Source organism: Mercenaria mercenaria, chromosome 1, assembly GCF_021730395.1.
Source record: "Mercenaria mercenaria strain notata chromosome 1, MADL_Memer_1, whole genome shotgun sequence".
NCBI lineage: Eukaryota > Metazoa > Mollusca > Bivalvia > Venerida > Veneridae > Mercenaria > Mercenaria mercenaria.
Genome location: NC_069361.1, coordinates 56,035,553 through 56,057,190, shown reverse-complemented (window position 1 = coordinate 56,057,190; position 21,638 = coordinate 56,035,553). Strand labels below are relative to the sequence as shown.

General features: G+C 33.5%; 1 protein-coding gene across 7 annotated transcripts in view; it reads right to left on the bottom strand.

Moving 5' to 3' along the window:
* Positions 1-21,638, bottom strand: part of LOC123566392 (uncharacterized) — a 151,087-nt gene that overhangs the window by 114,821 nt on the left and 14,628 nt on the right. For 6 of the 7 annotated variants that reach the window (XR_008371779.1, XM_053548560.1, XM_053548571.1 and 3 more), the window contains exons 4-9: positions 14,862-14,978; positions 11,791-11,823; positions 3,779-3,959; positions 1,888-1,957; positions 1,438-1,510; positions 488-555 (exon numbers count right to left, since the gene is read on the bottom strand). Coding sequence is in view for 6 of the 7 variants with exons in the window: in XM_053548560.1 (XP_053404535.1) it covers positions 488-555; positions 1,438-1,510; positions 1,888-1,957; positions 3,779-3,959; positions 11,791-11,823; positions 14,862-14,978 (542 nt within the window). In the remaining variant the exon portion in view is untranslated. The remainder of the gene's footprint in view (positions 1-487; positions 556-1,437; positions 1,511-1,887; positions 1,958-3,778; positions 3,960-11,790; positions 11,824-14,861; positions 14,979-21,638) is intronic. The other variant, XM_053548566.1, reaches the window with a different exon arrangement.

Below are 21,638 nucleotides of genomic sequence, written 5' to 3'. Positions count from 1 at the left end.
GACAATTTTTTTGAGTTTTAAAGGGGTTTGCCTCCAGACGAACATAAAAGTTTCAAAATATAAATACCATAATCACAATTAAGGTGACATTTAAGGAGCTAATATAATGTACATATGTACATCTAAAACATACCAATATTCATATTATGTTTTCAGTCTTAAACTTTGACCTAGACCTGAAAGCTGCAAGTATTTGATTTGTCATAAATATGTTTACAGCTGATTTAAACTACTGAAATTCTGCTGATCCATTCGCAGCTGCAGACTCTTCATTCATGCAAAGTGTGTTAATTTAAGAATGATCAAGCTAAAAGCAAATTTAGCCGAACTTAAAACTTTGACGAATACTGGCCCTGGAGATCGAGGTTTCAACGACCAGCTATATCAGGGGCCTTAACCACCTTGCCACGGAGTTGTGGCCGTGATAAACCTAAGTATGAGTACAGACGTATTTATGTGATCAAACAGAACAGTGGAAATGTTTTACCTTCCTGCTAAGTCAACCAGGTTGATTTTACTGACAATCTCACTTGGTCTGTTCTCTTCCAGTCTCGCCTAATGGAAAAAATGAATAGAGTAATATAGAACGCGATGTCAGTTTAAAATTTTATCATTTCCGTCAAATGTTCTCCCTTGAACTTGTAGGATAAATTGCAGTCCTGTCATCATTTACTGACCAAATCAGTTACCTGCCTTTCTAATCTTTTCACTATTTTCACTTTAATTTCCATTAATAAAGGAGTAAGACGCAAGGTACTCCTTAAGGCACTATTTTAGGCCCCTCGATCGAACCATCAACCTTACACAAGCAAGTTGGGTGCATGGTTTCCTTAAAAGACCACCAAAGTTAGGCTTACTTGTACAAAAATAAAAGTAATATAATTTTAATCAGTATTATGTAAAAATCTGTCTTTTGTTCGTATATTGTATGCTGATGTATAACATGTAAGCCCAATTTTAGCTTAATATACTGGAAATAACACTGTTTCAAAGTATATTGTGCATCTATTAACTAAAATGTTTAATTTTGATTTCTGCTTTCAAAGACTTTTACAGACCTGAATCACTCCAGTATGAAGGTTCAAAGGAAAAATACATGTGTGTAATTAAGTCTTAATTTAACGCCTATCTACAAATAATTTTCAATCCTGTCAATTTTTATCTCTTGTGACCTTTAGCCTGCTAAATTTCCAAAAATGGACTGATTCATCATTTAATTTGGACAGTACCATTTATTATTTGAAGGGGTGTTCAATGAAACAATGAACATATGCTGACTGAATACGGATGTGCAGGCTGATCTTGGTCTGCACTGGTCGCAAACTGCCAACAGGTTAACAGCTTAACAACAGCTGTTTCACAAACTCAACATTTTTCTAAAGATGCTTTTTTTAAATGAATATCACAGATTTATCTCAATGTTACATGACTTTGTACCTGAGTGTAGCATACAGTGACAATAGCGTGGCTTCGGGAACTGTGACCATGCATGTAGGTTTCCGCAGTTACTCTGGAAAGAAAAAATAATAATTATGGTCAATAAAAAAAGCAAAGTTGAAAGAGACAAAAGATACAGGATAAGTCTACAGACATTTACTTACTTCCGTAGAATTCTTTCTTGATAAGAAGCTCATTTTTGTAAAGAACTGATACAAGGCGGTCTAGTGGGTGTAGTGTCAGCCACTCACCCAATGGTCATGGGTTCCAGTTTTACTTGGCCATCTGATCCATGTACTATTTTCAATAGGCTCTGTAATGGAGGATCCTTTTAAAAAAAATTTAGGAACGTTTTTGGTCAATAATTGGCATATCATTGTTATGTACATGTTAACGTCTTAAAAAGAAGTCTTAATGTGACAAACAGATATCATGTTACAAGCGCAATACCTGTATTCATTGCCCTTGTCTAGGAGTCCTTGAATGTCTTCATTGTTCCTCACACGATGCCAAGACAAATCTGTAATAGAAGAGGGATCTTAATTCAGATATAAAACTTTACCTTAGCCTGGTGAAGCTTCGGGTCAATGCTCTTGTTTCTAATTTGAGTTTATTACAACTGTAATGAATTGAGACTGTGTAAAATGTGTAAAATATGAGTTTATTACAACTGAGATGAATCAAGACTGTCTAAAATATGAGTTTATTACAACTGCAATGAATCAAGACTGTGTAAAATATGAGTTTATTACAACTGAAATGAATCAAGACTGTGTAAAATTTGAGTTTATTACAACTGTAATGAATCAAGACTGTGTAAAATATGAGTTTATTACAACTGAAATGAATGAAGATTCCATAAAATATGAGTTTATTACAACTGTAAAGAATCAAACTTGTGTAAAATATGAGTTTATTACATCTGTAATGAATCAAGACTGTGTAAAATATGAGTTTATTACAACTGAAATGAATGAAAACTCCATAAAATATGAGTTTATTACAACTGCAATGAATCAAGACTGTGTAAAATATGAGTTTATTACAACTGTAATGAATCAAAACTGTGTAAAATTTGAGTTTATTACAACTGAAATGAATCAAGACTGTGTAAAATTTGAGTTTATTACAACTGTAATGAATCAAGACTGTGTAAAATATGAGTTTATTACAACTGTAATGAATAAAAACTGTGTAAAATTTGAGTTTATTACAACTGCAATGAATCAAGACTGTGTAAATTATGAGTTTATTACAACTGAAATGAATAAAAACTGTGTAAAAATTGAGGTTATAATCAACCTGCAATGAATTAAGACTGTGTAAAATATGAGTTTATTACAACTGTAATGAATCAAGACTGTGTAAAATATGAGTTTATTACAATTGTAATGAATCAAGACTGTGAAAAATTTGAGTTTATTACAACTGTAATGAATAAAATTGTGTCAAAATTGAGGTTATAATACAACTGCAATGAATCAAGACTGTGTAAAATATGAGTTTATTACAACTGTAATGAATCAAGACTGTGTAAAATTTGAGTTTATTACAACTGTAATGAATAAAAACTGTGTAAAATTTGTGGTTATAATAAAACTGCAATGAATCAAGACTGTGTAAAATATGAGTTTATAACAACTGAAATGAATCAAGACTGTGTAAAATTTGAGTTTATTTCAACTGTAAAGAATCAAAACTGTGTAAAATTTGAAGTTTTAATACAACTGCAATGAATTAAGACTGTGTAAAATTTGAGGTTATTACAATTGTAATGAGTCCAGATGCAGTGTCAAATTTGTGGTTATTACACTTGTCAAATTAATTACTTTCCTGCAATGTTAATGTCAAACAACAATTCTTATAAAACATTAATAAGGAAGTCATTACACTGAGCAGGAATATATTTGCAAACTGATGCCATACCTATATATTTTTCATATGGTGTGTTATATTATTGAATTTAGTTGATACTGTCATTTTCAAACACAACTTATATATGTCACAAGAAAGTAACACATGGCCCCAGTGTTCCGCCCTTGCCTATGACTTTTTTATATCATGCTTAACATTTGTGCAAAGCTTCATCAGATTTAATTGAAATGCCTTAAAGTCAGACAGACAGACATATTAACTGGCCATTGGTTAACTACACGCCTCCCTAAGGTCACATAAAATCAAAATCATTAGCCCGGACACTTCAGTTTGTACTGATCTTTTGCTATCTGCCATAAAACAATGCAAAGTAAATGGCCTCATGATCTGAATATTCAATACCAAAACTTCTGAAATAGCAGAACTTGATAATTACTTAGAGGAATAAAAAACATTATTCACAAACCTTTTACATAGGGACCTTCTTTTGGATGTTCTCTGATTTTAAGGGAGTAGTTTTCATTAAGTTTGAGCAGTTGTGGTTGTAAGAGATCTCGAACACGTTCATTATAAATTTCAAAGTAGCTGACATCAATCCGGCACGTCACATTTTCATCTGTACATTCTGACATGTGTGTGAAAAGACCCTGAAATGTAAAATTATCATGAACAGCAAAACCTCTATAAAAATTACCTCCACAAACCAAACTCCTCTCTTATAACATCTCCACATAGCAAACACCTTTCTAATAGCATCTCCACAGAGCAAACTCCTCTCTATAACATCTCCACAGAGCAAACTCCTCTCTTATAACATTTCCGCATAGCAAACACCTTTCTGATAGCATCTGCACAGAGCAAACACCTCTCTATAAAATCTCCAAAGAGCAAACACCTCTCTAACATCTCCACAGAGAAAACAAGGAGCTGCGTTCAATAAACGCTTGATGCCCCCAGTGGCATCCTTGTCGATAGATTTTGCACCTAAGTCCAAAACGAGGTCAAGGTCAAGGTCAAGCTGAGGTCAGATGAAGTTTGAAGATGAGGAATGGTCACAGTTTACATCTGTATTAGTATCAATTCATTCTTGTAATGGGTATTGATGCTAGAAGAAACAGTCCCATTTGGTTAACCAAGAGACGGCCCATATAAAGCAACCTAAGTTCAAAATGAGGTCAAGGTCAAGGTCAAACTGAGGTCAGGTGATGTCTGAAGATGAGGAATGGTCACAGGTTACATCTGCATTAGTATCAAGACATTCTAGTAAGGGGTATTGATGCTAGACAAAACGGTCCCATTTGGTTAACCTTGTACGGACGGACGAACGAACGAATGGACGGACAGGACAATCACTATATGCCTGAGCCGCATCAGTAGATGCTGGGGGCATAAAAACCTCTCTACAACATCCCCACATAGAAACACCTTTCTATAAGATCTCCAAAGAGCAAACACCTCTCTATAATATATCCACAGACCAAGCACCTCTATAACATCTCAACTTAGCAGACATCTCTCTATATTATTTCCAAAGAACAAGCACCTCTCTATAACATCTCCACAGAACAAGCACCATTATAACTTCTCAACTTAGCAGACACCTCTCTATAATACTTCCAAAGAACAAGCACCTCTCTATAAAATCTCCAAAGAGCAAACACCTCTCTATAATATTTCCAAAGAACAAGCACCTCTCTATAACATCTTCACAGGGTAAACACCTCTCTATAAAGATATAGGTTTTTTTCCCATTAACCAAAATTCTAAGTAAATTAACTTCTCCAGAGTAACAACATCTATACAACAATTGTATTTACCCTTCCAGTCAAGAAGGTTGCACTGTAGTAAGCATACAAATAGCTCACATTGTGCATAAATGTCCTTGGACACTTAATAAGCAATTATTACCATAAATATAAAGTCAAACCTGTCCAGGTTTTTTTTACCAGGAGGGGAAGGGGCCAAGGCTTGTGATTTGGGGAAAAAATAGCTCGGAATCTGGGCAAATGGGGATAAAAAACCTGATGTAAAGTCAATTTTTTGGGAAAACTGCATGATTAAAAGAAATTTTCTGAGGGGAAGGGGCCTATTAACTGTCCCTATTTAGAAGGAAAAATAAACCTGCTGTCTGTAAAGACCACCCTTGGGAAATGAAGAAAATGGTCTCTGTGGACATGTGGTCTCTCCGCAATGGTAAGTGATAATAGGGGCCTTTATCATCACGCTATATCATAGTGGCCTTAATTCAGAGGTAATATTTACCCTGTAATTTATAGCTCATAAAAGGGCATACTGAGAACAGCTTTTGATCAGAAAATGGTTTTGTTTTGGGTTTAACACAGTTGTCAAAAGTGAGTGTTTACAAGAACTAAGTTTTAGATGTCTAAATTACAGTATAAATATGACAAAATCATAAATATTTTTTAAATATTGAACAGGTTTGGGTAATAGGACAGTATAAATGCAAAATTCGTTCAGAAAAGTTACAGATAACCAAATTCTGCGATCATTTATATTCTTTCATTCTGCTGATACATGTAACAGATTGGGCACACGTCTATTGAAATATCGACTTCAAGAAAAGCCAAAGGTTACAAGATCAAAACCGTTTTTACAAATGCTCGCTAATCTTTTTGAAGTTTCTCTTTTATAAAGAAACACATTGAAATAGTTATCAAATTGGCGATATGTATCAAATATGTCACTGTTAGTACGAGGTGCCAATTCGAAACGTAATGATAAACCATTGCACTAAAAGCTTTATTGAATTCGTAATCATTTTTATTGATACTGACTTTTTATTGAGGTGTAAAGCTATTTAAATCCCTCCCCTGCCTAATGCCTCAAAAACTGACTTATTTACATTGCAAATAATTTATTATAATGTATAACACATTATTTGGGCTAATAAATAGCATGTTTTTGATGCTTACTACAACATGTTTTCTGTATTGAACATAAAGGTCTGTAACCCCAATGAATTTCAGGTAGATCAACATACAACACAGGATGGTATTATAACCCTAATGAATTTATGATGGATCAACATATATTATACATGACAGTATTACATCCATCCATTCCAGTAGAAGCTATTTCTTTTTAATAAATTTAGTACAGGGTAATCTAATTTGTTCTATGAAATTATTTCGAAATCTGACCTTTGGTTTAGGAGATGGCAATTTTGATGATTTTTCTAATTCTGGCTGTGACAGACTGGTTTTTTTTGAAGAATCCAAATAAATGGTACAATCTTGGAAAAGGGTCATCCAAGAAACATTCATGTAAAATGATTTTAAGATATCTGTCAAGCAGCTTCTGATAAGACGGTTTTTAAAAACATAATATTATATGGATCACTCCTCCTGGCAGCCATGTTTGCTGACAAGTTCAAATAATTTTAACAATCTTGTTAGCCTGTGACCGAAGGAACGTTTCTTTTCTTTTTTTAGCTTATCTGCTGTTATAAACTGTGTTCAGACTAAATGGAAACTTGATTTTGGAACATTCCACTGTATGTGGGAATCTGTCTGTAAATTTAAGAAGAAAATAGTGCCAAATGTGTTACACATTTTTTACATTTTTAAAAAGGCTTTAACCTGCATTATTATTTCAAAAACATTACTAATACCATGAATGAAACTTTTCAATAAATCTTAGGTTAGTGTCCTTTTGTTATTTAACTTGCTTGCAAATTATGAAAAGCCGTTTTTTCAAAACAGATCAAAACATTAAAGAAGGGATTAAACAAACCAATGCATTCAAGTAGGTCACTATAAAAAAAGGAGTCCGAAAGTTAAACCGAAAACATCATAGAGATATCTTTTTAACTAATATTTACATAAAATCATATATATTTAAATATTTGACCTGCACGTAAAGCACATAACTGAAAGCTGACGTAATTTACTCTTCAATATTCAAGACTTACGACATTATTTCATTTCGTCTTTGGTATGCTATATTAGTTCACATATATATTCTATTAAATTTTGTTCTTTGATGAAAGCCTCATTCTTTTCAGTGTTAAAAGTCTTGTTATGTTGGTACTCTATTTATTTGCAAAGTCACTGGAGATAAAACTTAAAATATTTACATATCAGATTGTCAATAAAGCTTTTTTTCTGTGATATGCAGGCCCGGATCCAGAAATATTTGACTGGGGGAGCACCAGTCTAGAACGAAGATGTCACCGCCGAGGTGCATCATGGTGCCAAGAGCGGGTAGATATGGGAGGGGGGGCCTCTGGCCATGTAAGGGGTGTCAGTGGGTCTCCCCCCTGAGAATTTTTTAAATATAGGCATGAAATGGTGGCCACAGATGCATTTGAAGTAATAGAGGGTTTGACTCCCCTCTTGATGGTGGGGGAGGGGGGTCTAAATTTTGAGAGAATATTATTCCTTTGCCAAAAAAGAGTAGGGTGCATCTTCTCAGCCAACTGGGTGGTGGGGGGGGGGGGGGGAATGATGAGACCCCTTGGCCCGACCCTGATATGATTAGTTTATACTAGTTTATTTTAGGTCGATTGTGAAGCAAGTTCTACAACTTATATTAATCACTCGCGAAACCTCATTCCTGATGGAATCCATTGCCTCGAGGGTATGAGAGAGGCCAGTTTCCCTTTTTTAATGCTGAGCGCCAAGCAAGGGAGCTACTGGTACCATTTTTCATGTCTTTAGTATGCTGCGGCCGGGGATGGATCTCCTGCAGTCGAAGCCGATGCTCTACCACTTGGCTATCGAGGCGGTTATGATTGATGTCAGCATTTTCATCTTTTAAAACATATACCAATACTACTGTTCTAACTACCTTAAAGTAGCTTCTGGAATGTTTAAAATTAAAGTCTTTAAAATCAACAATCAAAGATTGTTTTGCTGGTGTTGAATGTTATGTGATGACTTTCTATGCACTTGGGTAGAACCTGCAACATTTCACAAACTGGCTGTATTACTTCCCACTTAAAAGACTTCTACATCCCAAGCCGGGTGTCAAACCCACAGGGCTGATCGAGTTGTGTGTGATCTGAAGTTAACCACCTTTGATGTAACCACTTGACTACTGAAGTTTTAGGAACAATTAAATATCTATAGTATGCCCAATGCATAAATCTAAACAGAATAAGTGAATGCCTTGACATCTTTGTCCCTATACAGTAAAAAATTTTCAGACAGATACACACATTTTTTTTATTGAAAACATAATTTAAACGAGTCTTATAATATAATAACTCTTCATAGCCTGATTTTAATTCTGATAACCAAATATCAAAATTGATAAATTAAATTACCACCTAATACACTTAGACACAATCTGAAACCAATCTACAAAACACAGGGCTGACTGTACAACCGAAATATGATGACATAACATAGCAAGAAATACAATAATTCATTTGAAATACAAATAAAATTCTAAAATTCTTTGGTCCCAATATTTACATGTTTGTGAAAAATGAAATTGTATTCGCTAACACTTTAATCATCATTTAATCATTTCTTGTATCAACATGACTCCCGCTAGTGTAAATAATCAGAATTATATCAATCTAACAGATTCTAATGGATCTCACACAGCTTGAAATTCTTGTATATCGTTTCCATATTAGTCGCAATACGTTGTATCGTTTACATTTATCGCTACTTGTGTACAAACATTGGTCTACTACTGATTACATATCTGTTTGGCGAGCGAGTGAATGATACATCTCGACAAATAACAAACGGTATTTTAGTTTCGCCGCTGGTCTAAACAGGAACGAAAAAGGGGGAATTTGGTCTTAAATATGTCCTGCGCATATCATGTTGGGGTGTAGAGATAAGTGAAATTTTATGCTAGTTTACTCAAACCTTTCACTTGCCCTTTTTCTCTCGTAAGACCTGCTTTTACATAAGATTAGGGGAAAAAAAGATATGCTTATATAAACCATACTTGAAAGAGAAGTTCTAATGTAAATATTAATAACAGCAGTTCAGTATAATTTGATCGTTACTGGGAAGAGTTCAAGTTTTGCACTTGACATATTTTTTTTTTCCTTAATACCACTATACATTTATAATGATCCATGGTTTTTCCTTATTACACATAAATTATATATCTCAATAGATACGTCTTCCTTTACTGTCAGAAGTCCGTTCAAATTTATACCATTAAAGAGAATGTTTAAGTCGCCGATATCAAATTCAACAAAGAATGATCAATTATATATTAATATGGAGCAAACATCTTCTTTCAGCGGAATTTAATTTAACTAAAGAGAGAGATTTGAGTATTTACATGGAGATTTGGGTATTTAAATGGAGATTTATATCACTAATTCATTGTTTCTTCAAATATTCTTGACCCATCTTAACAAATCCAAGGAACTCGCGAGTGTTTAAAAACGATTGCAGTGTTTCGATATAAACTACATAACTTTATGAGTTATAGATATGAAAAATAATATCAACTTGTGCCTAAAAGGGAAAGTTTTCAATAAATAATTTTATCATGCAGCTTAAGAAATCTTGAGTACCTTTTTAAAAAGTTGTTGAAATTCCAGGTCAATCTTGCAGTGCATATTGATTTTTTTTTTTACTGCTGGGTTGAACAGTCACACTGACAGAATATTAGGTAATATGGAAACTTTTCAGCTTTTAATGGTGGAGGAAGACCCTAGGTGCCCCTTTAAGCATATTTAAAACATACTTTATGCCAGATAATGACTTTGATGTAAAGAGGATAAAATATTAGGATTCCTTCATGATAATATGCTCAATAAGAATGCTCTAAATATTTGCAACAACTAATATCTGGTTTGTAAGATAATATGACTTTTTATTTTTGGTGTTTAAAGTCAACACTTTTATATATTTTTCTTCTTGATGGGTTAGAGTGCCCTACAGTTTATGAGGGTGCAAATATTAAATACCTGTATAACATTGTCAAACTTTGTAAACTTGAGGCCAATGATAGATCAGGAAAAGTTTGATATATATTCCACTTTTTTTAATTCAGTTTCTTAAAATAACTTAATGGTTCAAAAAGTTTAACTGCCTTATCAAAACACATTTTTTTTCATTGGACCGCATCTTTTTTTTTTTTTTAGACAAAAAAATCTTAATACCAGTCAACAGAATCATAACAGCCAGTCTGAGTGCCAGTCTATAAACAAGAGGGCCCTAGGTCGCTCACCTGAGAAACACACCATAACTCACCATATCAGTGTAAACATGTTTGACCTAGTGATTTCATGGAAAAAAATATTCTGACCAATTATCATTAAAATTGGAGCATAAATCTTGAGTATAAACAAGTATTTTCTTTGATTTGACCTAGTGACCTAGTTTTTAACCCCAGATGACCCATATTCGAACTTGACCTAGATTTCATCAAGGCTATCATTCTGATAAAATTTCATGAAGATCAATTGGAAAATACAGCCTCTATCGCATACATGAGGTTTTTCTTTGATTTAATTTAGTGACCTACTTTTTGACCCTAGATGACCCATATTCAAATTCTAACTAGATTTCATCAAAGAAATCATTCTGATGTAATTTCAGGAAGATCAATTGAAAAATACAGTCTCTATCGCATACACAAGCTTTTCCTTTGATTTGACCTAGTGATCTACTTTTTAACCCCAAATGACCCATATTCAAACTTGAACTAGATTTCATCAAGGCAATCATTCTGACCAAGGTTTTTCTTAGATTTGACCTAGTGACCTAGTTTTAGAACCAAGATAACCCATTTTCGAACTCGGCCTAGATTGTACCAATGTTATCATTCAGACAAAATTTCATGAAGATCAGTTGAAAAATACAGCCTCTATCGCATACACAAGGTTTTTCTTTGATTTGACCTAGTGACCTAGTTTTTGACCACAGATGTTCCATATTTCAACTTGGCCTAGATTTCATCAAGGTTATCATTCTGACAAAAATTCATGAAGATCAATTGAAAAATACAGCCTCTATTGCATACACAAGTTTTTCTTTGATTTGACCTAGTGACCTAGTTTTTGAACCCAGATAACTCATTTTTGATATTGGCCTAGATTTCATCAAGGTGATCATTCTGACAAAATTTTATGAAGATCAGTTGAAATTACACCTCTATCGCATACACAAGCTAAATGTTGACAGATGACAGACAGACGCCGGACATTGAGCGATCGCAAAAACTCACCTGAGCATTGCTCAGGTGAGCTAAAAAACTAAGTTTTGGGACCAGTCTCAAAATTCAAGCATCTTGTTGGTTGTTTCCAAGCACAAACTTGAAATTGACCTATAGAAATTTAATGTTGCATTCCGAGACAGGTCTTCAAATTTAATAATAAACCTGGATTTGGATGATGACAAAATAAAAGTGCCAGTCTAGATCTATTCATAAAAGCTCTTTAACTGGCCTAACAGCTGGTTTTACACTTCATATGTTGGCAAGCAACTGTCTCTTGGAATCATTGCTTGAATTAAGGGTGAGGTAACATTAACTCACCTCACAGATTCTTGGAATGAGGCCCACATCTCCCTGAAAATAAAATAATCATTAATGAATAAAGTTTGTATGTATTTAAAGGTCCAATACTAAGGAAAGTGAACATTTTAATTTCTTTTAAAAAGCACAGAAACTATTTCATTTTATTGGAAAATGAAAGTTGGTATGTAGAAATTCGAAATAAATCGCAGTATATGTACAATTATTTTTCTATGAAGTATGAAGAAAGTTAAAAAGACCTGGGGGGTCATTCTGTCGATTCACTGAAATTTCAACATAATACACATACATTTCTTTGAGTTCCAAAGACCTTCTGTAAATTTTGACCTGCCAATCTTCATTATTTAGTGTCTTCCAGAAGTCTATGCACTGGCTATGAAAAAAACTGCCAACTCACTTTCCCTTAGTAATGGACCTTTAAGTATACTGGTGTCACCTTCATAAGAATTTCTCTTGAAAGAAAGTGTAAGATAAAGAAGGTGCTCTTATTCTTTAGGGGTCCCTTTGATTTTTTATACATGAGTCAATGTCAAATTCAAAGTTATATCTAGAGGAGTAAGGGATTGAACCCATGATCCCTCATTTTGTATACCTGCAACTTACCACGGGGGGTGCTGTATCCGCTCTTTATAAATAAAGGTTTGGTGGTGGCTTAATCAAAAACATTTTTATCACTGCATGTTTAAAACTGTATGTTGTTTATGTTTACGCATGTTGAACATTCAACCATATTTAACTTATTTTAACTGTTTGTTAGCCACATGTGGGCATGGAATAGAAATGAAATTGGTTGCTGTTGTTGTTAAAAATGATCTGAATGAATTCTTAAACAAAAATGTTAATCAATTGTTTACTGTTTGTGTAGGTGTTAATTTTTACCACAATGGACCTGTTACTTTCAGGAGTGGAGATTATAATCAATAATCCATTAAAATTTATATAATCTCTAACCTTCAACAAATTTTAAAGACAAGAAATGAACTGAATATATCATAATCAGTACATTTTTTGTTTGTGAAATATCATTATAACCACAGACAAGAGATTATTTCAACTTTCATGAAAAAAGAAGTAATTATATAACGGAAACTCTTTCATATGCCCAATTAAAAAACTAAATTACACCAAATTATCTGAAATCAATAAAAAAAAATTCTTTGACAAAACAATAAACATGACTTTTGTGTTCTTCAAGGTATTCATGGTGTACTGTTGTTGAAGTCAATAGCAGGCTTGGATTCATACATTCATACATTCATTCATTCAATTTCCTCGATCTTCCGATCTATATTCAAAAGGATAGAAAAACTTCTTTAAACCACATAAATGTGCTTGTATGCATTATGATGTCTTGGCATTCATTAATTGATCAGAAACTTTTAGTCTTATATACAATTGGAACTCATAACTTGAGGACTTTGGAAAAATTCAAGAATTCACAAAACATTATTGTATTCAATTTTGCAGGTGTCTGAGACAATCCATGTTATTCATTCAATTTCACTGATCCAGGGCCTGTCTGGTTAGCCAGATATTGTGATCTTTTTTTGTTATATTTTCATCTGTAGTAATTGGCACCACAGTCGTAAAACATGGTGACAGACCATAATCAAACAGGAACTTCGCCAAGCGGGGCAATATATATGCCTGAAGGGTTAAATCAGAGGATGGGAGCAAAATTTATGATGTCCAAAGGACAGGAACAACAAAGGGAAGAAATTCAAAAAAAAAAATTCTAAGTCCACAAAAAAAATCCTAACCAGGTACAGGTATGTCAGAAAACACCCAAAAATTGGAAGTACCATCCATGTTGTTCCACAGAAAAGTGGTCTCGGTTTTTCCCTACGGCCAATAATAAAGAAGTTTCAAAATAAGCTATTTATAGTAACATAAAAGGGAAGTAATTCAAACGTTTTTTATTGTAAGTGAACAAAAAGGGATCTGCCAAATAAAAACAAGAGCACTGCAATGCAAAGAATATACACAAAGCAATGTCATATATGACCTTTGACCCCTAAGTGTGACATTGACCTTAAAGCAAGTCATCCGAAACATGTGCTCTGCACATCGTCTCGGTGTGATAAACATTTTTATGCCAAGTTTCTCTGAAATCCTTCAAGCATTTCACGAGTTACAGAACGGACATGAAACAAACTGATATGACCTTTGACCCCTAAGTGAGACCTTGACCTTGAAGAAAGACATCCAAAACATGTGCTCTGCACGTCGTCTCGGTGTGATGAACATTTGTGTCAAGTTTCTCTGAAATCCTTCAAGGGGTTCAAGAGTTACAGAGCGGACATGAAATTGCTAATGGACAGACGGACGGACAGATGGACGGACTGACACCGGGGGTATAACATAATACGCATGGGTTTAAAGAAACAATGATCACTATGCTGTTTATACAAGATACTAAAATTAGGCAGAAAATTTCCGAAGAATCCCCAGGGTTTTACATCTTCCAACAAATTAACAAAAACATAAATAGCAGCATCATATTATCCAATTAATCTGACAGAGGGATTAAGGGAGTTTTTTTTAAAACCAGGCGGTTTAGATTATCCTCTATTAATAACATGTGCTATATTGTTTTTCATTAAAGCAGAGGTACTGGTATGTAGGCCCTAAAACAAAGAAACATCTGCTGTATCTCCTGAGAAACCTTGTAAAGTTGTAATTACTTCGCCTGTTTCTTACTCTCTATATATTTTAATGTTTGTTTCTGTGGGTAACAAACTGCCTTTTTAAAACTTCAAAAGCATTAAGCTGTATTAAATACTGAAAAATGTCAGTTAATATAACCAATAATTCCATTGGCCTTTAGAAAAAATCATCCAAGGTAAGAAAAATGAGTTGAGGAAAATAAAATTTCCTAACAAGTCAAAAATTTTTAGTTGCCCATGATAAGAATCAAACTCAAAAACCCAAAATGAGGAGGTCTCTTGGAGCCACGTGCCAATATAATATCAGTTTTCCACTTCTTTTTGTACAGATACATTTAAATGTAGTTCAGAGAAACTGTCCTGAATCTTGCTCTATATAATTCCTTATCCTGTATTTAGGCTTACCGGATATCCCATCATTGTGTGAGTTTTGCCAGTTCCCGTCTGTCCGTATGCAAACACACAGGCATTGAATCCATCAAATGCTGCCTTGAGAACCTCTGTACCCAGATCCTCAAATACCTGAAAGCAAAAAGGTAAGTTTTATCAATTTTTCAGACTGTTATTTCTTGAACACTGGACACAAGATTCCCTTGTTTTACAGCTGTTGGAAAAACACCCCCTTGGTGCCTGATGACCCTCATGCTGTAAATTGCATCATAATGAACAATTAAATTCATAAATAATTGCTATTATTTGTAGAATAATGCAGGATGTATGAAAAAGAATCTGTATCACTGGTTTGCCAGACTAAAATGTAACAGTTTTTTGGGGCAACTATAGCAGAACATCTGTACTGTTTGAACAGCCAAACTCAAGTTGGATATTCCTATTACCATCTATTCCTACAACCAGTGAAAGTTTCTTATATTCTCACCATACAAAGTTCTGCTATACCTGCATAAGAAAAGCCTGCATGCACCATTATAATTAAATGTTGTTGACATCCAGCAAGTTTCTTTACAAACTATAAATGCAAAACAATAGATTACCACAATTATAATAAGAATATGCTGTCATGGAATCTTCCTGTCAAAAACGCTGCATTCTGCAAATGCCGAAATCAACAAGATCTTCTCTAAATCTTTAAAATAGAGTACAGCTTTTGTACAGCAAGCACCGCTAAGAACTTGAACTTTTGTTGACTACAGATCCTAGTGCTCTACAGATATTTCTTTTTTTAATATATATATGGGGTCTGATCAGAGCATAACTGTCTGAGCATTAAGCTCTTGGGAGGTTAATTTACTTACATGCAGTAACAGCTGAAAAAAATTTGCTACATATAAGGGTTTTTGGCTTAACCTAGTCATGAAAATGTTCATGAGTTCATGTACTTTCATGAACAGTTCATAAGCATTCATGAAGTGTTCATGAATTGCTCATGATCTGTTCATAAAGTGTTTTCACAAACAAGTTCATGAACAAATTTGAGGTGGTTCATGAACAAAACATCTTTAGCATGTTTAATTCATGAACAGTTTATGAACTTTCAAGAACACTGAAATATTCATTCATTATACATAATACTCAGGTTTTTTTTCAATAATAAAGAAGCTCATGAACTGTTCATGAACTTTCATGAACATTAAATTCATAACGACATATGATCAGTTTCCATTATTTTGTTGCATGCTGGGAAATGTTTTGTACATGTGATTTGAGAAGTTTGTGTAGCAAATAAGAAGGAACTATTTATCATACTATAGCAAGGAATGGTTTAAAAGGAACGAGTGCACTGAATATTAAATAAGTAATTATGGTCTTGTCGTTATTATTCACTTTAAAAAATATAGAATTCTTTTAAAATGTCACAAGTTTTCACGACCCTGAAGAAAGGTTAGTATCTGAATTTCAATCTTGAAATTAAAGTAAATTATACATTATTTAACTGAATGTTTTGTATTTTATGCAGCAATTGTTTACTTCTTATTAGGCCCTCACACCACTCTGAGCTTTCTGTTTTATTCATGTCATTTTGTTAAGGGTGTTCATGAATTGCTCATGATCTTTTCATAAAGTGTGTTAGCAAACTTAATTCATGATTCATTAACAGTTCATGAAATTTCATGAACACTGAAATATTCATTCATTATACATAAAACTATGGTTTATTACCTTTTACAATAATGAATAAGTTCATTAATTGTTCATGAACTTTCATGAACATTAAATTCATAATGCCACATGATCAGTTTCCATTATTTTGTTGCATGCTGGGAAATTTTTTGCACTTGATTTAGCAATTTTTGTGAAGTTTGTGCAGCAAATAAGAAGGAAATATTTATCATACTACAGTAAGGAATGGTTTAAAAAAAAGATACATAAGTGCATCAAATATTAAATAAGTAATTATGGTGTTGTCCTTACCATTCAGTTTAAAAAATATAGAATTCTTTTAAAATGTCACAAGTTTTCACGACACTGAAGCAAGGCAAGTATCTGAATTTCAATCTTGAGATTAAAGTAAATTATACATGGGTTAATTTAATGTTTTTAATTTTATACAGCAATTGTTTACTTTTTTATTATGCTCCAAATCCCACTCTGAGTTTATGCGTCTTTCTCCTGTCATTTGTTGAGGGTGTAAAATGTCATTGTCACAGTGACTGAGACTAAAACAAACCAGTCTCTTGCCACTAAGTGAGCAACACTTTGACCTACAGTTGACAGATTTCATAGGCTTAGATGGTCGGTCTGCTAAGTAATTGTATAGATCAACTTTATGCATCGAGGCGTGTCTGCACTTTTAGTCATAACAAGACTGGGCTAAACACCGAGGATAGCGGATAAGTCACGCCTCACTAATTGACGTTGAATTCTAGTTTAAAAAAAAATGTAATGTTTGTGACCCCTGCTAAGATCTGAGGTTCATGAAATTTTTCGACAGGGTGGTATTTAGTCTAAGCTTTGCAACAGGCACCTTGAAAGTTTCATGAATTATTTATGAACTTTTCACTGAAAAGCTCATGAACTGTTCATAAACTTTTCTAGAACTGAAAATGAAACTTTCCAGATCATGAACATATTATGGAATTTGTAAAAGAACAGTTCATAAACACATTATGGAATTTGTTCATGTGTTCATGATCTGTTCATGAACAAAAAAGATTCCCGTTTTCAGCTCATAAAAAGTTCACGACTTAATTCATTAGATAATTCATGAACATGACATGAAAAGCTCATGAAATTTTCAACAGAGTAAGTCTGATTAGTTAATGCTATAAATATATTGTATAATATCAACGGAATAAATAAACTACAAATTAAATTAACGCAATTTTCATTTGGCCTTGTTACAATTCTTATTTACCTTAATCAGACATCTAGTTTTTCAGTAATCAAATTTAACATGACAAAAAATGGAGTTAAGTGGGAACAAAACTTAAACTTGGTACAGTGACAAAACTGCCTATAAACAAGATTAGTTTGATCAGCAAAATAATATTCCAACATTATTTTTCTCATATCTCCATTATCTTTTTTCGAGGTCAATAGTTTAAATGATTTAATAGTTCATGCCTTTGCTATGATGTTGCAGTAATATATAATTGGCCAGAGATTTTGGAATACTTTTTATGCTTTTACTAAAAATATTTTTTTCAGCATCTGTTAAGAAACCTAGTTTTATTTCAAGAATTCCACAGAGTTCAAAAATCAATTCAAAGCAAACAAAGGTGTGTGTAAATAATAATGTTCAATAAAAAATAGTAATTGACACACCTTTTTTTTCCACTTCAGTTTTAATTTCTATTTACTTTGCATTATATTTAACCTACACAGATTTTTTTTAAAAACCCAGCCACTAGATTTCACTATCTTTTAGGCCGACTTGTGACGTTTATGTACTTTTTTCATAGGACAATATTTCTTATTCTTTGCAACTTTTCTCAAAGTCAAATTCAATTCTTTTTCATTTGTTAAACATAAATCTATTAAAATATTATTTAAAATTTCATAAACTTCAATAATGCTACATATTAGCTGTAAGAAAGCCAAGGACTGTTATGCAATTCAATTAAACGTTAATTACACTGAACTCTTTGGCGGCATTCAGTGTTTACACAAGCTGCCTCTATCCAAAGCCTGGATTTTGTTTACCGGTATTTAAAATTAAAGAATTAAATGAAATTAAAATGTTCAATAGTAAAACAATTGAGGTATGAAATTTTGACAAATTTCCAATGAACGATATGAGATAATCCTTCTTCTTCTCGATATGAAAGTAGAAATCAATCATCTGTCAATGAACTAGCGACACAATAACTTTACCGATATCTCCATTCATTTTTAAAATACATTTAGTAGAAAAGGTTCACTACAAACGTTATTGTTAGCTAATTAAATCGGACAATGCAGTGCAAACAATACCGTAATTATGTGAAAAATTAGCGAGGCACTCCACTAAATCAAGTAGCAATCGAGTGTACATATTTTATTCATGACCAGTTACTCGCTAATCAATGAGTAAATTTTCCCTAACTTTATTGCCCTATTCTTTATATTATATTAGGCTTTTAAATATACTTCTCGATCTTTTAATGTTTTCCATAGTGTCACGGCTGCGGACGAAAACTGAATATACATGTACTAATTACGTGTCAGAAATAGAATCGTAAACATCCAGAAATTAGATGGTGACCAGAATTAAGGTGCCTTTATTTCATTTTTTTTATTATAACTTTCTACAAATATACTTTATTCTTATAGCATTTGCTTTCCAGATAACATTAGCTCAACAGGCAGACCACAAGATTTCAGGAGGTCACAGGCTAAAATCCCAAACAAATTTAGCATAGTATTCTAATGAATATAATACCGATACATCTCAGGTTATTCGTTCTCCATCACTTACATGTACCAGTATGCGTGGAAGCTGTTAGATACCTGTGGAGAAAAAAAACTGTGAAATCATTTAATTTCGTAAAAACGCCACGATATTTCACGGTTTTGGCCAAAATGGCTACTTCGTTTGGATATAAATTCTAGGATTTCAAAACTGGAACATAAAATGAATGGGAATTTTATTTTTTCATTGGGATGTTACTTTGAGTATTGACCCAACCAAAAAATACATAAAAATTATTTCACTGATTGGACAGTATTCAGGAATACCTGAAAATGTTTTAATACTGTAGTCAACATAACATCGAAAAAAGCATGCAATATGCTGACAGACAGTATCAAAGTCATCAACATTTTTGTTTCATTAAATATTTTATTAGTTTTATTTTATCTAAATTACTGCTGAAACCTTATACTGCTTGTTTGCATGTTTGTTGAGGCAGATGGAAATCTATTATTAATTATGTAACATGTATCACGTACCCTGTACTATAACTATATTTCTGCTGTGGAAAAAGAAATGAAGCAATATTGCAGAACTTCCCACTTTTTTACTTCATAGCAGGCTCTCCATAAGGTGCTGTTAAATCATTTAATTGCACAAGCATGAAATTTCATGGTTTTAGTCAAACAATAAATTTAGAGGGTCATGCTGACCCTATATCGCTCACTTGTTATAAACATCAAGATAAACATTCTGACCAAGTTTCAATGAAGATAGGGTCATAAATGTGGCCTCTACAGTGCAAACAAGGCTTTCCTTTGATTTGAGTGGTGACCTTGTTTTTGACCCAAAATGACCCAGTTTTGAACTCGGCCTAGGAATCATCAAGATAAACATTCTTACCAAGTTTCATGGAGAAAGGGTCATAAATATGGCCTCTAGAGTGGTAACAAGCTGTTCCTTTGATTTGAGCAGGTGATCTAGTTTTTGACCCCACATGGCCCAGTTTCAAATTTGGCCTAGGAATCATCAAGATAAATATTCTGACCAAGTTTTATGAAGATAGGGTCATAAATGTGGCTCTAAGAGTGTTAACAAGCTTTTCCTTTGACTTTGTGACCAAGTTTCTGACCCCATATGATCCAGTTTTTAACTGGGAATCATCAAGATAAACATTCTGACCAAGTTTCATGAAGGTAGGGCCAAAAATGTGGCCTCTAGTCCTTTGATTTGATCTGGTGACATAATTTTTGACCCCACATGACCCAGTTTCAAACTCGGCCTAGGAATCATCAAGATAAACATTCTGGCAAAGTTTCATGAGGATAGGGTCATAAATGTGGCTCAAGATTGTTAACTAGCTTTTCTTTGATTTGACTGGACAACCTAGTTTTTGACACCATATGACCCAGTTTTTAACCTGGCATAGGAATCATAAAGATAAACATTCTGACCAAGTTTGATGAAGATTGGGTCATCAATATATGTAGCCTCTAGGGTGTTAACAAGCCTCCTTTGATTTGACCTGGTGACCTAGTTTTTGACCCCATAATTATATGACCCAGTTTCTAACTTGGCCTGAGATCATCAAGATAAACATTTTGTGCAAGTTTGTATCAAATCAAAGCATAAATGAAACCTCTATATGCTTGAAAGAGCCAAAATAGAAAATTTTGCCCCTTTTAGGATCAGTAACTCTAGAACCTGTGATGGAATCTAGCCGGTTTTCAAAAGGAACTGAGATCTTATTGAGACTTAAATTGTGTGTTAGTGTGGTTAAAATCGAATGTAAAATGTCACTTCTATTGTGTTCACAAGGTAAAAATTAACAAATTTTGGCTCTTTCAGGGGTCAATCAGGGGCCGTAACTAAGGAACCTATGACTGGATCTAACGGATTCATCATGGGATCCAAGATCTATTGTTCGGTATATATTATATTTCAAAATGTCTTTATGATTTAGAAGCACAAAAAGTCTCTAACTTCTTAGTAGAATTTATCTATTATGACTGTTACAGACTCGAACTTGTATTTCAAGCTTGTCCCTGGCCTCCCTTCGGAAATGAAAACAGTGGTCATTGTTTATAATGGGTGGCCTCTCAAACCAGGTAAAGATTTGTGTGAAAAAGAAGTGGACTTTTTGAAGCAATGTTTACAGTTTCAGTCTTTGTTTGGAGTTGGGCTCAGTTTTAACAGTACTTATGGACTTTGTTTTGACCACTTTGTAGCGGTACTTACCAATTGCAAGTACATCCCATCTGAATATGTTTATTTTCATGTGAATATTTTTTATTGATCAAAAGAGTATCAATTTTCTGACCTTATCTAGAAGTGCCGGAAGTTGCCTTTCCTGACACGAAAATAACCAATCAATAAAAAATTATTTTGTCTCC